The sequence below is a fragment of the Oryx dammah genome, unplaced genomic scaffold (genome assembly GCF_014754425.2).
Source record: "Oryx dammah isolate SB20612 unplaced genomic scaffold, SCBI_Odam_1.1 HiC_scaffold_28, whole genome shotgun sequence".
NCBI classification, from domain to species: domain Eukaryota; kingdom Metazoa; phylum Chordata; class Mammalia; order Artiodactyla; family Bovidae; genus Oryx; species Oryx dammah.
Window position 1 is genome coordinate 56,964,002 of NW_024070212.1, and position 19,936 is coordinate 56,983,937.

The window sequence follows — 19,936 nt, forward strand, 5'->3', positions numbered from 1 at the left end:
AAAGCCAACTTTTAGCATTGAGACTTTCCAAATAATTGAGGTTCCCAATCTCTGAACTCTGAATGACTGTATTTTCATAGATTATTAATATACATTCTTAGATAACTAAATTTGAGCCCAAGCATTTTAATTCTAAAAGAAGACAAACCAAAGCACTTTTTTTCCTGTAAGTTTTAGCAAACGAGAAATAATGGTTACTTTTATTTTTCTAAAGGAAGAAGATTTATTACTTCTACTAAAAAATGGGTCATTTCTACAAAAAGGTAGATTTTTTTCCCCTTAGTAGTATATAATTAACAGAATCAGCAAAAGACTCATTTTATGAATTTATTAAGGAGAAACTTTATAAGTATAGTTCTCAGAAAATTACATTCTGAATAAAAAGAGGTTTTGTCTTAGTTGAAGCCTTGGCTTAGAGATAAAAATTATGTCAAATGTGTACAGTTTAAGAAGATGAAGTGATGTGGTTTGAATTGTCAGAAATTTGTAGCACATGCAGAAGATATGACAGTAGATCAATGAATGTTAGATTTATAGAAGCATTCTTTTCTGAAGTTGAGAGTTTCCATAGTTTATGAATTAGATATTTCTTGGCTTTATTCTTTGTATTCCGTTTCAGTAAAGTTGTTTTTCAGAAGAACCAAGAGCTCTTTTCTTTCTTGATAAAAAGCCAATGGAATGATTTAAGTTTTGTCTGAGAAATACCATTGGAATTGCAATAAATTATACACAGGGGCTCATCATGGCTCAAAATTTGGGGAGTTGGCCAGTACTAGTGTTGCCTCATGTGTTTGTTCCATGTGAACTCACATTACTAAGTAAACTTTGAAATATAATTAACAGTTCAATAGGTCTAAAAAAGATATTAATGGAGTGAATGATAGAGTTTACTCACAGTTTAATGTGTTCTTAGTGATTGGTTTGTCTGGAATACAGAATGAAGTACTCCAGACAAACCAGATTTTTTTCAATCAGGTGCAAAATTTAAGGTGTAAAATCTATTCATAGTTTTAAGAGAAGATAATAGAAAAGTCAACATATTTATTATTTAGTGATTATTAAAGTTTTAGGCAGAGAGAATGGTGAATTTTGTGATTGAGAATTAATAAAATATAGGTACTTCAAACCAGTCTCTGAGAAACAGATGTAGTTTTAGAGATAGAATGCCCTTTTTTTTTTCAGTGTGGTGATGCCTGTTTTGCATCATAGGGATGAGTAGAATCTTCTGTGTAGTTGGTCCTTGTGCCTGAAGGTAAGAGGCATATGATTTCATAGTATCTAACTAATACAGTGTTCTTACCTGGAGAATCCCAGGGACGGAGGAGCCTGGTGGGCTGCCGTCTATGGGGTCGCACAGAGTCGGACACGACTGAAGCAGCTTAGCAGCAGCAACTAATACAGGGCAGCTTAAGAGATGTAACTGGAACCAGTTCTTTATTTACCAATAATTGCTGCTTCAAGTACATGATAAAAGATATACTGTGTTGCATTAAATAAACTTCATCATAAATGTCCCCCAAGTCGTTTTTTAAGTAGCTTCTGTAGCATTAAAGATTGTCACCACAAAGTTATTATCTTATGTTTTTTATGTCCCAAAGTGTTTGAAAGATGTTAAGAAGGCAAAATGGTTTTAAGATGCCCCTGTCTATCACTAAGTTTTTGAGATAAGACTATATGGTCAATTTCTAGATTTATGAGTCGTTATATCTTATATGTCACAATGTACTATAAATACTTCCTCTCCGTATCATTTTATAAAATCTTTTATTTTTCCTGTGAAGTTTGTCTGCATTTACTAATAGAAAAGCAATAATAACCTTTACTTCATTGAACATAATATGCTGAGCATACTCTAAGTACTTAATGTTTGTTATAATAATTCTCCCTTATTTGCCTTCAAATTATAGTGAAGTAAGTAATCTTGAACCTGGATCCATTTAAAATTCCATTTATATTAATGGTTGTTTAGTATATTACTCATAAAGTATAATGATATTTGACATATATTTTCACTAAGTTATAAAGTTATCTTTTCTGGAGATCTTTTAGATTTTAATTTAATATAATTGCATTATAGGACAAGTCTCAAATTACCAGGGCATATTGAGTTTTATGAGAACTAACAAGTCTTGTTTTGTCGAGGAACAAATATGGAACCTTAAAAAAAAATTATGCCCTAAAGGTTTAGTAGTGTCTTTGTTTGGCAGCTACAGAAAATTGCATTTTCACTTTCTAGTTGTAGATTCTTTTAAAACTGAATGTTGCTCTTCATTGTGGGAAACTAAGGATAGTAGTAAAGATCACATGATAAAAGTTAAGGAATGGGAATATCACTGTATATCTAACAGGTATTGATTATTATTATATGCCAAGCAATTTATATATATTGTATCTCTTTGTGTATATCAGAGAAAAAGTTTGGTCAGTATTCTCTTGGTTCCTTCCTGCTATTTCCATCTTGTTACCTTTTTACTATGGAGTAGGAAGTTATGCTATGTTAAGGAATAAGGTTTTTTGGAGGCTCACAGCACAGTCTTGTACCTCCTCTTTCCTGTTTAATATCATCATCAGAATACTTGAGCATTTTCATTTATTCACTAAAGACTTTGATATCTTATCTATGGTTAGATTTCCAGCTGAAGTCCTGCCATCATTCTGAATGACTTTAACATACAAATGACCGATCTAGTACACTCTTTTATCTAACCTAATTATTATTGGGTATCAACTGATACCTTAAACTCTTTCTTGAAACATTCTTTCCTTTACTGCCTTGATAGCATATTTGCCTGTCCTGCCCCCAACCCCCACCCTGCCTCTACTTACCGTTCACACTTCTTTAGCCATTCTTCCCTAGTCACCTTTGGAAAATCTTCTTCCTGATGACCACGTAAGAGCTGATTGAAGACTGGGATGGGGGTGGGGTGAGAGGGATATATGTTTGTAGTTGAATCATAGTTATACAGCAGAAACCAATTCAACATTGTAAAGCAATCATCCTCCCATTAAAAATAAATAAAAATAATTTTTTTTAAAGAACAAAAAATTTTTTTAAAAAGAGCTGATTGATGTTCTTCATCATTTTCTCTTATTATTAGGCCTTCTCATATCACTCTATATTACCTCCTTGGCTTCCCTGGTGGCTCAGACGGTAAAGAGTCTGCCTGCAGTGTGGGAGAGTCTGCCTGCAGTGTGGGAGAGTCTGCCTGCAGTGTGGAAGACCCGGGTTCAATCCCAGGGTTGCGAAGATCTCCTGGAGAAGGGAATAGCAACCTACTCTAGTATCCTTGCCTGAAAAATCCCATGGACAGAGGAGCCTGGTGGGCTATACAGTCCATGGAGTCACAAAGAGTCAGACACGACTGAGCGACTTCACTTTCTTTCTCTCTTTCTCTCTCCTCCTTGATAATCTCAGTCATTCCCAAGGTTCTAGTTATCATGTTTAAGTTGATCATTCTCAGATCTGTGTCTCCAGCCATCTTTTTCCTGAGTCTCAGATTTTTATATCCAGTAGCCTTGAATGTCCCATAGATAACTTAAGCTTAATATGTTCAAAATGAAACTCCTTTCTATCCTCTAAAGCATGGTTTTCCTCCTTTCCCCTGTTTCAAGTAATAGCACTATTATTCACTTAGATGCTGAAGCCCCAGACCTAGGAAACATCCTTTTTCCTCTGAATGACAAATATGTTTTTGATTCAGTGGTCCTGTTTTGGAATTTGTCCTACCAACATACCTGCGTATATACAAAATGATCATGTGCAAGGTTATTCATTATAGCATGTTGTGAAATACCAGATTAGAAAGAATACAAGTATCTGTCTGTAGCCACTGACTAGATCAAAATGTGGGGCATCCATACATTGGAATACTGTGATGTGGCTGTAAAAACGTTTGAAGAAAATTTCTGTGTACTGAAAATATGGCAAGGGTTATAGCAAGGATAGGGCTTCCCTGGTAGCTCAGCTGCTAAAGAATCCACTTGCAGTACAGGAGACCCCAGTTTGATTCGTGGATCAGGAAGATCCCCTGAAAAAGGGATAGGCTACCGACTCCAGTATTTTTGGGCTTCCCTGCTGGCTCAGTTGGTAAAGAATCTGCCTGCAATGCAGGAGACCTGGGTTTGATCCCTGCATTGCAAAGATTCCCTGGAGGAGGGCATGGCAACCGATTCCGTATTCTCACCTGGAGAATCCCCATGGACAGAGGAGCCTGGCAGACTACAGTCCATGGGGTCGCAAAGAGTCGGACATGACTGAGTGACTAAGCACAATACATAGCAAGGATAAAATGTTAAGTGAAAAAGTATATATGCCATCTTTTTACTGTAAAGTAAAAAAAATAAATTTAAAAATAAATAAATAAATATATTCCATCTTTTATGTAATAAAGGAGAACAAATAGTAATATGTTATTAATATTTATATTTGCATAAGCAAAAGCTGGAAGGATGCATAAGAAACTAATGAACCGTTGTTGTGTTATTTAGTTACATCTGACTATTTTGGAACCCCAAGTACTGTAGCCCACCAGGCTTCTCTGCCCATGGGATTTCCCAGGCAAGAATACTGGAATGGGTTGCCATTTCCTTCTCTAGGGGATCTTCCTGAACCAGGAATTGAACCTGAATTTCCCGCCAAGAATTCTTATGAGCCATAGTATTATCAAAATTTAAAAGATTTATCAGATGGGAAACTTCCTTTATGATCATGTTTAAATTCAAATTGGGCTTCCCTTATAGCTCAGTTGGTAAAGACTCCACCTGCAACGCAGGAGGCCCTGGTTTGATTCCTGGGTCAGGAAGATCCACTGGAGAAGGGATAGGCTACCCACTCCAGTATTCTTGGGCTTCCCTTGTGGCTCAGCTGGTAAAGAATCCACCCGCAATGTGGGAGACCTGGGTTCAGTCCCTTGGTTGGGAAGATCCCCTGGAGAAGGAAAGGCTACCTACTCCAGTATTCTTGGGCTTCCCTTGTGGCTCAGGTGGTAAAGAATCCACCCGCAATGTGGGAGACCTGGGTTCAGTCCCTGGGTTGGGAAGATCCCCTGGAGAAGGAAAGGCTACCTACTCCAGTATTCTGGTGGAGAATTCCGTGGACTGTATAGTCCATGGGATCACAAAGAGTTGGACATGACTGAGTGCCTTTCACTTTCACTTTCACTTAAATTCAAATTAAGCCCTCAAACTAAGTTCTCAGCTAAGCTGAGAGCATTTCTAAATCAGTATTGTCTATATTTAGGTTTTTGCTGTCAGAAATGTCAATTTTTTTTCTTGTGATCATACTCTATCCTTTAGCTAGTATCTTAACCTACCTTCCTTATATGTAACAGCTATTATCCTTTCCTGTTTCCTCTACTATAGCTATATCACCTCTAAGTTCATAACTATTTGTGGTGTGTTTGAAATAGACTTACCTCATTCCTATTATAGTGGCATGTTTGTTGTTTTCTGTTCTTGGGTTTTGGTTTTAGAAATGATTTTTTTCTTCCATAGTATAGCATTGGAGATTATCCAGACTATTCAGTATGTGTGTTTAAGCCATATCTTCTGTATATAAGAGGAATTGCATTTATATAGCTCACTTATTTACAAGGGTTTATGAAAAGTCTGGAAATTAAAAATCCATATAATTGGAATAATTTACAATTAATATTAGTGTGCCTTATTTTCTTTTGTTTTATATGCACTTAAAGGATCTTTTTATAAAAGGAATTTACTTTATGAACAACTACTATATATGATAATTGGATATTATGCATGTGCATTATTAGCATGGTTTCAAAACAAAATGTCAATTAATGAAGCAATTTCTAAGAATACAAATTGCAAGTGTTTTGTTACAGTACTTTTTACATTTCTGCTTTTATTGTTTTCAGAATGTTAAAAGTTCACTGTAATGATACTTTGAGAAAAAATTTGCCACAGCTTTTTATTATTTCACTCTAAAGACTAATTGACATCTATTTCTGGTTTGTTTGGTTTCTGAAGGTGTTCTTAAGGATTATTTAAGAGAACTTCCTTCTCCTCTGATAACAAAGCAGCTTTATGAGGCCGTATTAGATGCAATGGCAAAAAATCCTTTGAAAATGTCCTCAAATGGTTGTGAGAATGATCCAGGTGATTCTCAGTACACTTTTGGCCTTCTGGATTGTCTGCCTGACGTTGAGAAGGTAAGCACCATAGATATACATTCTTCCTGAAATAAACCACATACTTAATGAACTGAGTACTTAGCTCCAGAGCTCCAGATAATTTTTTAGTTATTTGACATTTGTAGCACTAATGAGTTTTAGCTCTACCTTTGCTAAAGACTAAACAGTGTAAATCTAGAAACTGATTCTTAAATAGAATAAATCTAGAAAACAGTTTTTTCTCTTTCGCATGTGATATTAACTTAGGCATGAATACTCCCCATAAGTTTTAAAAGAGTATTGTTATCTTATTATTAAAACGATATATTTATAATTAGGAAGATACAGAAAAGAAGAATGGAATTTATAATTATCAATATCTAAAGGCTATATAATTAACATTTTGGTTTATTTCCTTTTATTAATAGTATTTTTAAAATATGGTAACTGGATTCATGTCAATGTATGGCAAAACCAATACAGAATTGTAAAGTAAAATAAAAAATAAATTAAAAAAAAATATGGTAACTGTTTTGTGTACATGACTTAGCCTCAAGACTTAGTGCTCACCACCACTCTTTCCTTCCTCCTTGTCCCCTTCCCATGATCTAAATCTCATACCAGTATCTTCTGGTATGACTGCAGGAGAGAGGATGACTGGGCTTGCAGAACTAATCTTAGCCTAACTTTAGCGTTGTTCCTTAGAACAAAAGGGAGAATAAGGGAAAGAAATATGGCCAGGCTTATCCAGATGAGGCCAGCTTTGCCTATATTTCTTATCATGTGAGAGTGGAAGGTCCAAGAGTGGATAGAAATACTTTAAGCCTAATACCTTCATTCACTAGTTTATTTTAGTCATCTGAATGGCCTGTTCTCTGTCCAGTCAGATTAGGAATTTCTGTTCCCTTGGGTGGGAGAGAGGAATAGCTACATAGAGGTAGGCAGAAGAAGGGTGGGGTGAAGGGGTAGAAATGTTCCTTCATCAATATAAGGTAAAATTATGTATCATTTTGCTTATGAGTGAAGACTCGAGTGTCAAGGAATTTAAATCACTTGCCCAAGATTATGTAGGTTTTTGGGTGTTATAGTCTATCATATGAATCTAGGCCTTTCTGGCCTTAAAGCTCATGCTGTTAATATTCTTTCTAAAAAGGCTCCAAAGTATTCCATTGAATGGATTTGACAATTTATCATAATTTGTTTTATATAAAATTTAGGTTTTGAACCTATTTGTATATATTTGTCCACAGATTTCTTTTCAGTTAGAATTACTTATTTAGATTAGAATTTCAAAGTGGAATTGCTGATTTAAATGTTGTGAACATTTTGAGGCTGTTAGTACATGTTTTCATATTACTTTTCAGAGGGGACATAACAATTACATTTTTTGGCTGATCTTATTTCAAGGACAAAAAAATTTCTTACTTTAGGTTGCATTTCTTGGTTTGCTATTGAGATTGAGCCTAATATATTTAACCAGTCGTGTGTGTGTGTTAACTGTGTTAACCAGTGTGTGACTGGTTTTGATTTCAGAATATCAACTGTAGTCTACTCTAGATCCATTTGCTCCTGATTCTTTCCCTTCATAGCCAAACACTGAGCAAACGTTTGTTCTGGCAGTTATCACTTCTTCACCACTCATTTACTACTCAACAAACTGTTATCTGGGTTCCTACCCCATCTCTGTGGATCTGTTTTTGTCAAGGTTACTAATTACCTTCTAATCACCAAATCCAGTTGTCACTTTTGGCTCCAGAAATATTGATAATATGTCATTTTAATTTTTTAAAATAATTTTTTAAAGTTATAGGTTATTATTGATATTTATTTCTTCAATTATGAAGAGGAAATTAATGCTTATTTTGTTAAATGATTGATCATATACCAGTATATTAAAAACATAATTTCTTTTCATAATTGCTTAAACTTAAATAACCATTCACTTCTTAAGCAAATTCCCCTTATTGGTTTCTTCAAGGAGTAAAAACAGTTTTTTTTCAATAATTTTTTTCATTTCTATGCTTCCCTTTTCCATTGTTTGTCTACTTAAAATATTTATTAAGAAGTGCATTGGCCTTCTTCCTAATCTGGATCACAATAGAACCTGGCCATGGTAACCTAGATTTTAAGATGGTGCCCCCTACTTATGACTACAGGATTTAACTGAACTTAAAAATGAACATTCTGTAACTCCTGCAGTTGAAGTGGGCCGTCCTAACCACTGGACTGCCAAGGAATTCCCTCAAGATAACTAATTTAATGATAGCTACAAAAACCTGAATATTTTTGGTGGCCATTATTTAGTCAACTATAGATACCTAATCTTATTAGTTTTTTGTTTATGCTTTCTGTATTTCTGTTTATAAAAATAATTAGATACATGCATGTTTTCTCATTTCCCATTCTTTCTTACATAAAAAGTGACATAGTATGAAAACTAAGATCCTGCATGCCAAAACAAACAAACAAATGGGTATCTTGAGATGGAGAGATTATCTGGGGTTATCAAGGTAGGTCCTAAACATAATCACAAGTATCCTTATAAGGGACAGGGAGAGGGAGATTTCACTACAGGCAGATGAGAAAACAATGTGATGAAAACAGAGGGAAGCAGAATCAGAAGATGTTATATTGTTAGTTTTGAAAATGGAAGAAGGGTCCCTGAGTTGAGGAATGTAAGGAATACAGCTCTAGACCCTGGAAAAGACAAGGAAACAGATTCTTTCCTAGAGCTTCTGGAGGAGTGTGCCCTGCCTGCTGACACCTTGATTTTAGCTCCCTGAGACTCCTTTCAGACTTCTGGCCTCCAAATTGATCAGAGAATAAATTCATGTTGTTTTAAAACTTAAAAAAAAAAAAAGAACATTCTACCCTAATCCCCTTTTCATCACAACCTTTGCTGTTATCTTTTTAGAGAAGGGAAGAGAGGAAAAAGTTGATGGCATATTTTCTAAGAAACTCCAGCTAAAATTTGGAATTCATTCACGAGCATTTTAGATAATGTATATTTTAACCATTCAATGAATCAAATTATGTTGTCAAAACCTAAGTGTCCTGTGTAACATTTTATTAAAAAAAAATGTGTTTCAAGTTCTAAACATCCAGCTTAAAAGCAAATCTTTGAAACAACCTTCTAAAAAGTGACAGGTTGTTTGTCTATATTTCCTGCTATAAATTGTGTCCTTGAATTTATCCCTGTTTGACTGTACTAAATGAAATTTAATTCAATTTAGGCAACTCTAATGATGTTGTTGGATCATTTGAAATTGGTGGCTTCTTATCATGATGTGAATAAGATGACCTGCCAAAACTTGGCTGTGTGCTTTGGACCAGTATTATTAAGTCAGAGGCAAGAAACTTCCACCCATAACAACAGAGTGTTTACTGATTCCAAGGAACTTGCAACTGCTTTGGATTTTAAAAAACATATTGAAGTTCTTCACTACTTACTTCAACTCTGGCCAGGTAAATGATTCAGTGGAATTATTTTTCTCTTACAATGATATCTCTACAATGATAGAATTAGCTAATCATTAAATATGCCCATGTATGGTTGAAGAAAATCTTTTCTAGATTTTGCTTTTTAAAATAGTATGAACTGATACCTGCCCTTTAGATTTCTCCATTTAAATGTTCTGCTTTTGCTGATACTGTTGTAGACATAGATACCAATGTATATGTTTTGGATTTGGTCAGCTCTGGGTTTGAATCCTGATTGTATCCCTTATTAGTCTGACCGTGGGCAACTTCATTAACATTTTACAGCCTCAGTATCACCTTTTGTCATGTGAGTTAGTAATATGTTTATAGAATTGATAGGAAGATTAAATTTAAAAAAGTATGTGTATAAGGTGCTCAGCACAGCTCTTGGCACATAATAGGTACTCAGTAAATATTAAGATTTTTACCATTATCATTTTTAGTTCAACTGATTTAAAGCAGAATTCATTTTTCTACTTAAATCAGTTCTTCCTGACATCTTTCATGTATTCATGGTCATTCTTCAAATTATCTAGGCTTGAGTGGACAATTCAGTTTTTCTTGTCCATCCCTTATTCAATAAGAAAAGGCTGACAATTATTTTCCTAACATATCTCTTAAGTATTTTCACAGCTAAAAGGAATACGTATTTAATTAGATGCTTTATAAAGGATCCCTGTATTTAGGTTCTAAAATTTTCTTACCTGGTAGTAACTCCCACTTGCCTCCCCTATCCTGCATAGGACCAAGTGTGAAGATACTTAAATGCTAAGGGCAGTACACAGTGTTAAAAGTGCCTGGGCCCTGGAGTCAGGCTTGGATTCAGATCCGATGGTGGCACTCACCAGCAGTGTGGACTCAGGCAAACTTTCCTAAGCCTCAGTTTGCTTCTGTATGAATAGTGCCTACCTTAGGGTTGTTGTGAAGATTGGCATAAAGGATCTAAGGAAATGAACAGAGAGTTTAGCATAAAGTCAGTCCTCAGTAAATGTGCTTATTAGTCTTCCCTTGTGGCTCAGTGGTAAAGAATCTGCCTGCAATGCAAGAGATGTGGGTTTGATCCCTGGGTCAGGAAATTCCCCTAGAGAAAGAAATGGCAACTTGCTCTAGTATTCTTGCCTAGGAAATCCCATGGACAGAGGAGCCATGGGGTCACAAAAGAGTTGGACACAACTTAGCCACTCAACAAAAAAACTCTTTTGTTAATGTATATGAGAGAAGGATAGACTAAATAAAGTACAAAAGGCTTGGACTTCCCTGGTGAGTCAGCGGCTAGGAGTCCGCCTGCCAATGCAGGGGACACGGGTTTGATCCTGGTTCGGGAAGATTAGCATGTCTCAAAGCGGCTAAGCCCATGCATCACAGCTACTGAGCCCATGCTCTAGAGCTCTCGAGCCACAGCTACTGAAGCCTGCATACCCTAGAGCCCATGCTCTGAGACAATAGAAGCCACCACAGTGAGAAATACCAAGCACCACAACTAGAGAGTATCCCCTGCTCGCTGCAGCTAGAGAAAGCCCATGTGTGGCAACAAAGACCCAGCACAGCCAAAAATAAATAAATATAAATAAATACATATTTTAAAAAAACACGAAGTATAAAGGATTGCTTGATTTAGTCTTTTAAAAAACTAATTAATTTTAAAAAGTGAATTAAAAATTAATAAAAATTTTCAACTTTTAAATTTGGAAAGTTAATATTTTTGTTTTCTTTTAAATACAGGCTTAAAAAATAATTTTCAAATTATATTTTAGCTGAGTTAGTATGTATTATTTATTAGTTAAAAGTGCTGAATGTAGATGTTCTGATTAATTAGTCTGATTTCTACATTTGGTACCCAACATAAGGGATCACTCGGGTTCAGGTTTAAATGTGTGTTTCCTAGCTTTTCCTGGAACTGTTTTAATTTTAATAAACATGAAAAATTGGGAAAGGAGCTATCTTATCATTCTAATCAAATGAAAGTTTTCTTGCCTGGAGCTATTAAGTTTATTACCAGTATCTGAGTTCTTTTATCATTAATTCTGTATCAGAGGTTAATGTCACTCCATTATTTTGTAACAGTCATCTTAGTGTTGGATTTAGGAGCAAAAATTTATGTTGTATGTTATAGGAAAAAAAAGGTTCAGATTTGAGACTCACTGTACAGTATTTCAGTAACAACCTTAAGCAATTGTGTCTGAGTATATAGCACCTTATTCCAAAGGTTTGTGTGGTTGGATTGAAAAATAGCTGCCCCCTTGTAACTTGTTATTTTTCTTCAGTTATAATACCTCAGACAAAGTATAGAACAGGGGAGAAAGTTGAGAGGAAATAGGAGTTAGTCTTTCCTACTACAACACTTGCTTTTGGATTCAAGAAGAGGCACAAATCAAGTAGACACAGTGCACTTACTGAGCCTGAGAAAATTGATGGTGCCATAGAAAATGGGCCACGGCATATTACTTGCTGAATGACTGTCCTTGCTACGTGTATCCCATTTATTTTCCTTGTTGGTATTTATCCTACTCCAGAAATAAAAAGAATTGGTTCCACCCTTTCCTCTCTATCTTCCTTCTTTTTTACTTCCTTAACTTTTTGTTTTGTGTTTTTTTTTTTTTTTAATTTTGGGCAGTATAATTTATATTAATAATTTGAATATAATTTACTTTGAGCTTTTCTTCTTGAAAAATCTTGTCTTCAAAGTGATCAGTTAGAACCCTGGTATACTGGCACTGAAAGTTAAAAGTCAGCCTGCCAGTGGCTTTTCAGATTCTTCTGGCAAAACCCTAAGTTCTTTGGAAGCAGCTTTGAGGCCAGATTGGCAGCAGGTGAGGGAGCAAAATGGAAACATATTTCCCTTTTGATCAAAACAGTCTTCTTTTCATCTTTTTTATGTACTGGGTATTTAGAAGGTAGTTGCTTTTAAAAAACATTAGTTTGCTGTCTTAAGAATATTAAAAATTAATGATAGGCTACCCTTTCACTTTATAGATAGGAAAATAGCTTTAGAGAATATACAATTCTTAGACCAGCTGTTTGCTACATCACATTTTCTATGACGAATCGATTTGGGACTGGGCTTTTATTTTTGGAAGAGCTATCTATTTTCTCTAATTCTTTTTTTTTTTTTTTTTTTCCGGCTGTGCAGCTTGTGGGATCTTAGTTCCCTGGCCAGAGACTGAACCTGAGCCCTTGGCAGGGAGAGTACTGGAGTCCTAACTGCTGGACTGCCAGGGAATTCCTTCCCTAATTCTTTTTGGTTCATTTTTCTCACTAGACTAAGCTTCGTGAGGTCAAGGACTACATTTTGCTTACCTCTACACTTCCAGGTTATAACAGAGTACTTGCAAACAACTAGATACCCAATATATTCTATTAAGTAAAGTAATTATGCCCAAGGTAATTATACTATAGATAAAAAGCTAATAGAGTGGTGATTAAAAATATAAATCTATTGGTAGAAAATAAGAAAATTATGCTTCTTAGTAATTATCATTATATTTTGAGAATTTTTAACAACTTTCTAGATTGTATTTTCATCTTATTCTTTTGAAGGTGGGTAATCAGCAGTGCTAGGAAAACCAGAATTTTGGGGGGTAAAGTAGCCATTTTATCTGCATATGTAATAGGAAACCCGTATCACCACCAGTAGTTTAAAAAGCTAGTAAAGTTGATTTTTTAGAAATTTTGGTCTAAAAGATATAAAATACTATAGTTGGTTTTTGGCATTGAAACATGTATAATATCATGTAAGAATCGAAATGCCAGTCTATGTCTGATGCAGGATATGACACGCTTGGGGCTGACGCGCGGGGATGACCCAGAGAGATGTTGTGGGGAGGGGGGTGGGAGGGGGGCTCATGTTTGGGAACGCATGTACACCTGTGGTGGATTCATGTCAATCTATGCCAAAACCAATACAGAATTGTAAAGTAAAAATTAAAAATTAAAAAAAAAAATATGCTAAAAAAAAAAATAAAGAATATTACTGGCAAAAAAAATAAATAAATAAATAAATAAAAAGAAAGAAAGGGTTAGTTGCTCAGCTGTGTCCGATTCTTTGCAACCCCACGGGCTGTAGCTCGCCAGGCCCTCTGTCCATGGACTTCTCTAGGCAAGAATACTGGAGTTGGTTGCCAATCTCTTCTCCAGGGGATCTTCCCAATCCAGGCCTCCTGCATTGCAGGTGGATTCTTTGCTGTCTGAGCCACCAGAGATATAAAATATTATAAATTGGTTTCTTAAATGTTTTCTAAGAAAATGCAAAAATAATGTTTGAACAGGGACTTGGTTAAGCAACTTTAAGCAGCTGGCAACAAAATTAATGTGGGTTTTTGCAGGTGAATGTTGGAAAATGCAGACAAATTAAGACAAGGTCAACACAGAGTCAGAAATGTTTACCCTGGTTGGATCACAAACCAGATGACCTCAAGGTTAGCCTAGTACTGTAATGGGTTGGCAAAAACAACAGGCATGACACTTCCTAAGAAAAGGAAGAGCACAGCAAATGAAGGGGGAAAAGCAAGGAGACTTAGTAAGGGTAAGCATCTTCAGTAGAAGGATGAATAATTAAACAGTGAAAAAAGTGAGATATCCATTCTGAAATGGCATATGGCACTCTCTGTTAATACTGTTTTAAATATCAAGTTAAAGTAAATATTGCCATTCCTTTCATGGCTCAGCGGGTTAACAATCTGCCTGCAATGCAAGAGACACAGGAGACACCCAGGTTTGATCCCTGGGTTGGGAAGATCCCCAGGAGGAGGAAATGGCAACCCACTCCAGTATTCTTGCCTGGAAAATCCCATGGACAGAGGAGTCTGGTGGGCTCCAGTCCATGAGTCGAAAAGGGTTGGACATGACTGAGCGACTAACACACACATTCCTTTAAAGTAAATATTAGACCTTTTTTTTGTAGAAAATTTTAAATCAAGACCTTTTAGCTATTCATAGTGATATGTAATAGCCATCATAAAAATGCAGGTAAACAGAAATGTTAAAAACATACCTATATACAGTTATCAGGTATTTTAATAAAATCTAAGTTAATAAAATCATTCAATCTCTGAAAATGTTATATAAATCACTGTACATCTGGAAAACTAGAACTATATACATGTCTGTATTATTCTTTAATTATCTTATTTTATTCAGTAGGAAATGAATATGTTAGAGAGTGTAAAGTATGTTGTCACTGGTTATATGTTCCCTTTATCTTAGTGAAGGGAAATATATAAATGGAGAGGCACTTATTAATGGAGAATAAACATGCAGAAATAGAAAGGCATTATGGATAATTTTTTAATAGCTGTGCCTCAACATTTAAATTAAGTCCATTCGACAAGTGTTTTGTTCAGTATACCCAAAAGAGTAAGCTGTAAAGCCTTGATTTGTTATGAAGTAATGTGTGTCTCCCTGCTAATCTGTTTGGCCAGTGCAATGCATACTATTAATAATGGAAGGAATTAGTCTAAGTATGAGGAATGTTATTTGTGATTGTTAGATTCCTAACCAGAATGGGAAAATAAAATATCTGTACTATTTTCAGGCAATAAATGAAGACTGTTATTAGCTAATGCTGTATAATCAAACTCAGGTAACAAGTGGACAAGTCTAGATTTCATGCATTTTATCAAAGAAATTTGGCTGTTTAAAGTCAAGTAAATTATGACACTGCTGCTAATAGAATTGCAAAAAACCCACAAAGATTAGAACTTTAAGACTAAGCACTTTAGATGCCTTGGCCTCATTTAGATATTTGCAGATAAAGAAACTTTTGTTTTGTTTATACACGAACATGCCTTGCCTGCTTTTTGCTGTAGCTTTTAATTTAAAAGAAGCTACCAGCTTAGCCACTGTTTGAATTACAGCTAGATATTAATTAACTTGCACAGAAAGTTAATCAACTTGGAAATTTGATTTATTTTGGGATGTTGTGATGTAGCATGAATTAGCACCACTGAACATTCTACTGGCTTCTGTTCCTAATCTTGATTATGTCTGGTGATAGAAAAAATAGTTATGGAATGCTTTCTTTTGGTAGTGTGCATGTGTTTGTTGTAATGCATGTTTGTAGTTGATTATTAAATAGCTTATCTTTAGCTCTGTGTTTTTAAATTGGATTAAGTTGGATTACTGTCACTAAAACAAATCAATTCTTTGTTCCTAGTGCAACGTTTAACTATCAAAGAATCAGCAGACAATTTGTTCCCAGAGCAGAAGTCTTCTCTAAATTATTTGAGGCGGAAGAAAGAACGACCTTACTTGTTAAATTTGAGTGGTACTGAATCATCAAGAGTACTCAGGCCAAGGCAAACCAGACTAGACAGTCCACTCAGTAATCGTTACGCAGGAGACTGGAGCAGCTGTGGAGAAAACTACTTTTTAAATACAAAAGAAAATTTAAATACTGTGGATTATGATGATGTCCCTTCAGAAGACAGAGAAAATGGAGAAAACTGTAGCAAAATATATGAGCCAGATATCATGACTGAACAGCCAACTCCTCTGTCCAAAGAGTGCACATTTCAGACGTATTTGACAGTGCAGACAATTGAGTCTAGAGTGGACCGAAAAGTCAATCTCAAAGACCTACAAGAAAGTATTGATACTTTGATTGGAAATCTAGAGAGTGAACTCAACAAAAACAAACTTAATATGAGTGTTTAAGGTTGCGAGTTTTTGCTTATTCATAATGTCTTATGTTTCACATCCATCTTTCTCACTTTCTTGTATCTCTCACAGTGATGTTTTAAATTTTTTACTCTTGAAACCTTCAGTTATTTTCTAACAAGTTCATGTAATTCAAAAAACACCATTCATTACCATAGTTTTTACTTATTTCATTAAGAAGTTTTTCTTGAGGTAAAGATAACCTGGACTTCTTGTGGGTATTTCTTGCCAATGCTATGGGTATAAGTTTAAAATGCCCTTCTAAGGTTCATATAAGTTATTAGCCCCTCAAGACTTTTGTACTTTATAGAAACTGCTTTTCTGAAACAGACATTCCTTCCAGTGGAAGGAATGCAGCTGCTCCGTCTGATTTGCAGTATGAATCCATGCACACTGCAACATTGTTCCATCACATTTCATTCACAATACAAATGCTGCTGTAAGAAAACCTTTTTATAAATTTTTACTTTTTATAAAGTAAAACTATACAAATATTAATGTATTCTGTGTTAACATTCAGTAATTATTTAAACTTAAAAAATAAGTATTTTTGTAATCCCCAATATATGTATATATTTATCAGCGCATGTATGTATAGATATTAGAATGGGGGGAAGGATTGGCTGCAAAATCACGTGTATCTTTAAAGTATATGTCATGAGGCCAAAATCATTAGCTTAAAAATGTCTTTTTCAGGGAAAGAACATTTAAGTTAAAGGAGGAGTTGCATAGAAACACTTGAACCAAAACACTAGGAACATCTAAATAGAAAAAATAAGACTTTCATTTTTGACTTACAGAAAGTCACAGTATCCCCAGTGAGAAGTCATCCTTTAAATTGAAATCTTCTAACATTTTAAAGGATTAAGTATCAAGATTTCTGCACTGGTGACTTAAATTTAAAAATCTTTACCTATTTATACATTTTTATATTCTGCTTTTTAAAACAAAGTAATTATACTTAGAACATATTTATTTGTAATAGTACATATATAACTTTGACTTTTTAATTACCTTCATTTATTTCTAAAGAAATCTTGCCAGAATACTACGTTATTGATTTTTAAAAATTAACTTATTTTGACTAATTTTATCTACAAAATAGTCATTATAGCAATCACAACAGTGTTTGAAAATGTAAATTTAGAAGTCTTTTTTATTAAATTGGAATGTATTTTTTGTAAACTTTTATACTACAGAATGTATAATTTAAAATTATTAACAAAATTTGAACTACCAACTTAAAGATGTAGCAACCATTAAAAAAACTGACTTCTTGATGTTTTTTAAAATATTAAAGTATTTAACTTTCTATGCAATATACATTGGTAAATGGAATACCAAGTAATTTAATTTGAAAATTTACTTGTTAAAAGTCAGATAAATAACTATTTTTATATGAAACTTTCATTTTTAAAGCTTTATATAATAATTCAGAAAAATACCAAAAGAATATGTGACAGATATATATTATTGAGTAAATGGTCAAAAGAAATGTACCCTAAATATTTTGTAAGAAGACTGTCTCAGTCTTCTTTCTTTTGAGTGCTATATCACATGCGTTATATAAATTAGTGCCAGAAATGCAAAAGCTTTATTAAAACATTATAACCTCGGTATCATGCTATTATTATGATGATTTTTAAGGGTCATTTATTTCAAAGTCATTCTTTTTAAATGAACATGTTAAAGTATTGGACCATCATATATTATCCATAAATATATGTAATAACATTTCTTTTTTTCCAAAATTGAGTTTTCCAGAGTCTGCAATACTTTAAGGGCCACACATTATTTTGGGCCAATAATTTTAAAGTTAATCTCTGCCGTCTTAAGTATTAATGGAAAATACTAAACATTTGTTGTTTAAATCAGTCATAATAAACCTCTTTTGTTGACTGTGCTGTTTTAGAAGTACTCCATTAGGTATATACCTTTATTTAAAATGGCCTTTTCAAATCTTTTTTGAGTTTTTATACCTGCTTTTTATAGTCTCCTGGAATCTTCCCATACTGGTTAGACAGTCAACTCTCATTCCCCTGCCAGCCCTAATGGTTTTTAGGATTGAAAACAAATTTAATTTTAGGGCATGTACCTGAACAAAGATTTTAAACAATTCAAGTAGATTAAAAATAAAAAATAAAAGTGCTCCCTGCCCTCCACATCAATCTTACTTCTCAGAGGTAACAACCACTTTTTATTCTTCAGGCAACTGCCTTTGTCACTCTATGCTTCCTGCTGCTGTTTCTTGATTTGTCATTTAAGTGGTACCTGTTGACTGTCCGTTTTGAGTGATAAGCACTTTATTTCACTCTATTCCTCCTCTTCATTTATTTATTTAATTTTTTGGTTTCTCTTTTGGTTGCTTCTATGACTTTATAAGTTATTCCTTGATCCATCAGTTTTAAACAGTATCTCTTGACCTCTTACCATTGTGGAAATGACCAACCCGGTACTTTCTTTCCAATTCATTACTGCCCTTTACCTCCCCAACTTCTGTAAGTTATACTATTAGTTTATATAATCAATCATTAATAGATGTGTATTATTTGGGGAAACTATACTTTTGATTTTCCTTTAGTATTGATTCTAAAAACTGCTAATCAATAACAAGCAGTTATGCTAGATTATGCAGAAATATTCTTGGGTGGCTTTACTATGTTATTGTATCTCCAGTCTTACAATCTTGAAGTCTGTATACTGATTTAAGCAGAATACAAACTAAAGGTCAAATGGATTATTTTATCTTACAGCCATCAGTTTCTCTAAATCATGTATTATTTGCTTCATAATGGCTTTTGAAGATTTTACTGTTTCCTGGAGTAAGTAATTACCTTTTTTTTCTTGGAGAGAAGATAAATATTTTCTTTACTATTACACTTCCTTTGTCAGTAAATTACCAAATTCGTTCAGACTACTTTTAGCTTTCATCCTGGATTCCTGAAGGGTATGATTACCTTTATTTTTCTTTGACAGAAGAAAAATATTTTCTTTACTATAACCCAGGGATCATTTTAAGCTTCTTCATTAACTTTATCAAACTTGTGCTTAGCAATTTTTAGCTGTTTCCTGGGATATATTTTCTTTGCACTCCTATGTGCTATTTTTTTTGTTTTTATTCTTAATTTCATTTTTTCCTTTTTGATTTGTTTCCTGAAGTATATTAATAAGTAGCCCTCTGCCCCACCACTTCCCAAAATCAGGCACATGGGAGATAAACTTTGAGTCCTTGCATGTCTGACAAGGTCTTTATTTTCCATACTTCACTTTGATTGGACTTGTCCTAGGTTCAAACTCATTTTCCTTAGAAATTTGAAGACATTTCTCTATTATCTTCTAGCGTCCAGCTTTGCAGTAATCCAGGTAAGAATGATGGTGGTTCAGACCAGCAAGGAGACAATAAGGTGGTGAGGAGTGACTGTATTTTCAATACATTTTGAAGTAGGAGCCAAAGAAATCTGCAACTGGACTGTGAGCGAAAGGAGTAAGTCCTGAGCAACTGAAGGATGGAGTTGCTATCAGATAAGATTGACGTGACTCCACTGTGTTTTTTAAATGAGTTCCTTGTAGGATGCTTCTGTTATAAATACAGTGGTTATGGAAATGCTTTATAAAATCCTTATTAACTCTTAAGTACTAATGCTTCTGTACCTGGTGATGGTCCCCATACA

The 19,936-nt window shown here is 34.4% G+C and overlaps 1 protein-coding gene across 1 annotated transcript in view; it reads left to right on the plus strand.

Moving 5' to 3' along the window:
- The window catches only part of SYDE2 (synapse defective Rho GTPase homolog 2), a 40,456-nt gene extending 22,576 nt beyond the window's left edge, over positions 1 to 17,880 (plus strand). The window contains exons 5-7 of the mRNA XM_040232425.1: positions 5,989 to 6,170; positions 9,365 to 9,596; positions 15,763 to 17,880. Of these exons, the coding sequence (XP_040088359.1) occupies positions 5,989 to 6,170; positions 9,365 to 9,596; positions 15,763 to 16,262 (914 nt within the window). The 3' untranslated portion in view covers positions 16,263 to 17,880. The remainder of the gene's footprint in view (positions 1 to 5,988; positions 6,171 to 9,364; positions 9,597 to 15,762) is intronic.
- The last annotated feature ends 2,056 nt before the right edge of the window (positions 17,881 to 19,936 follow it).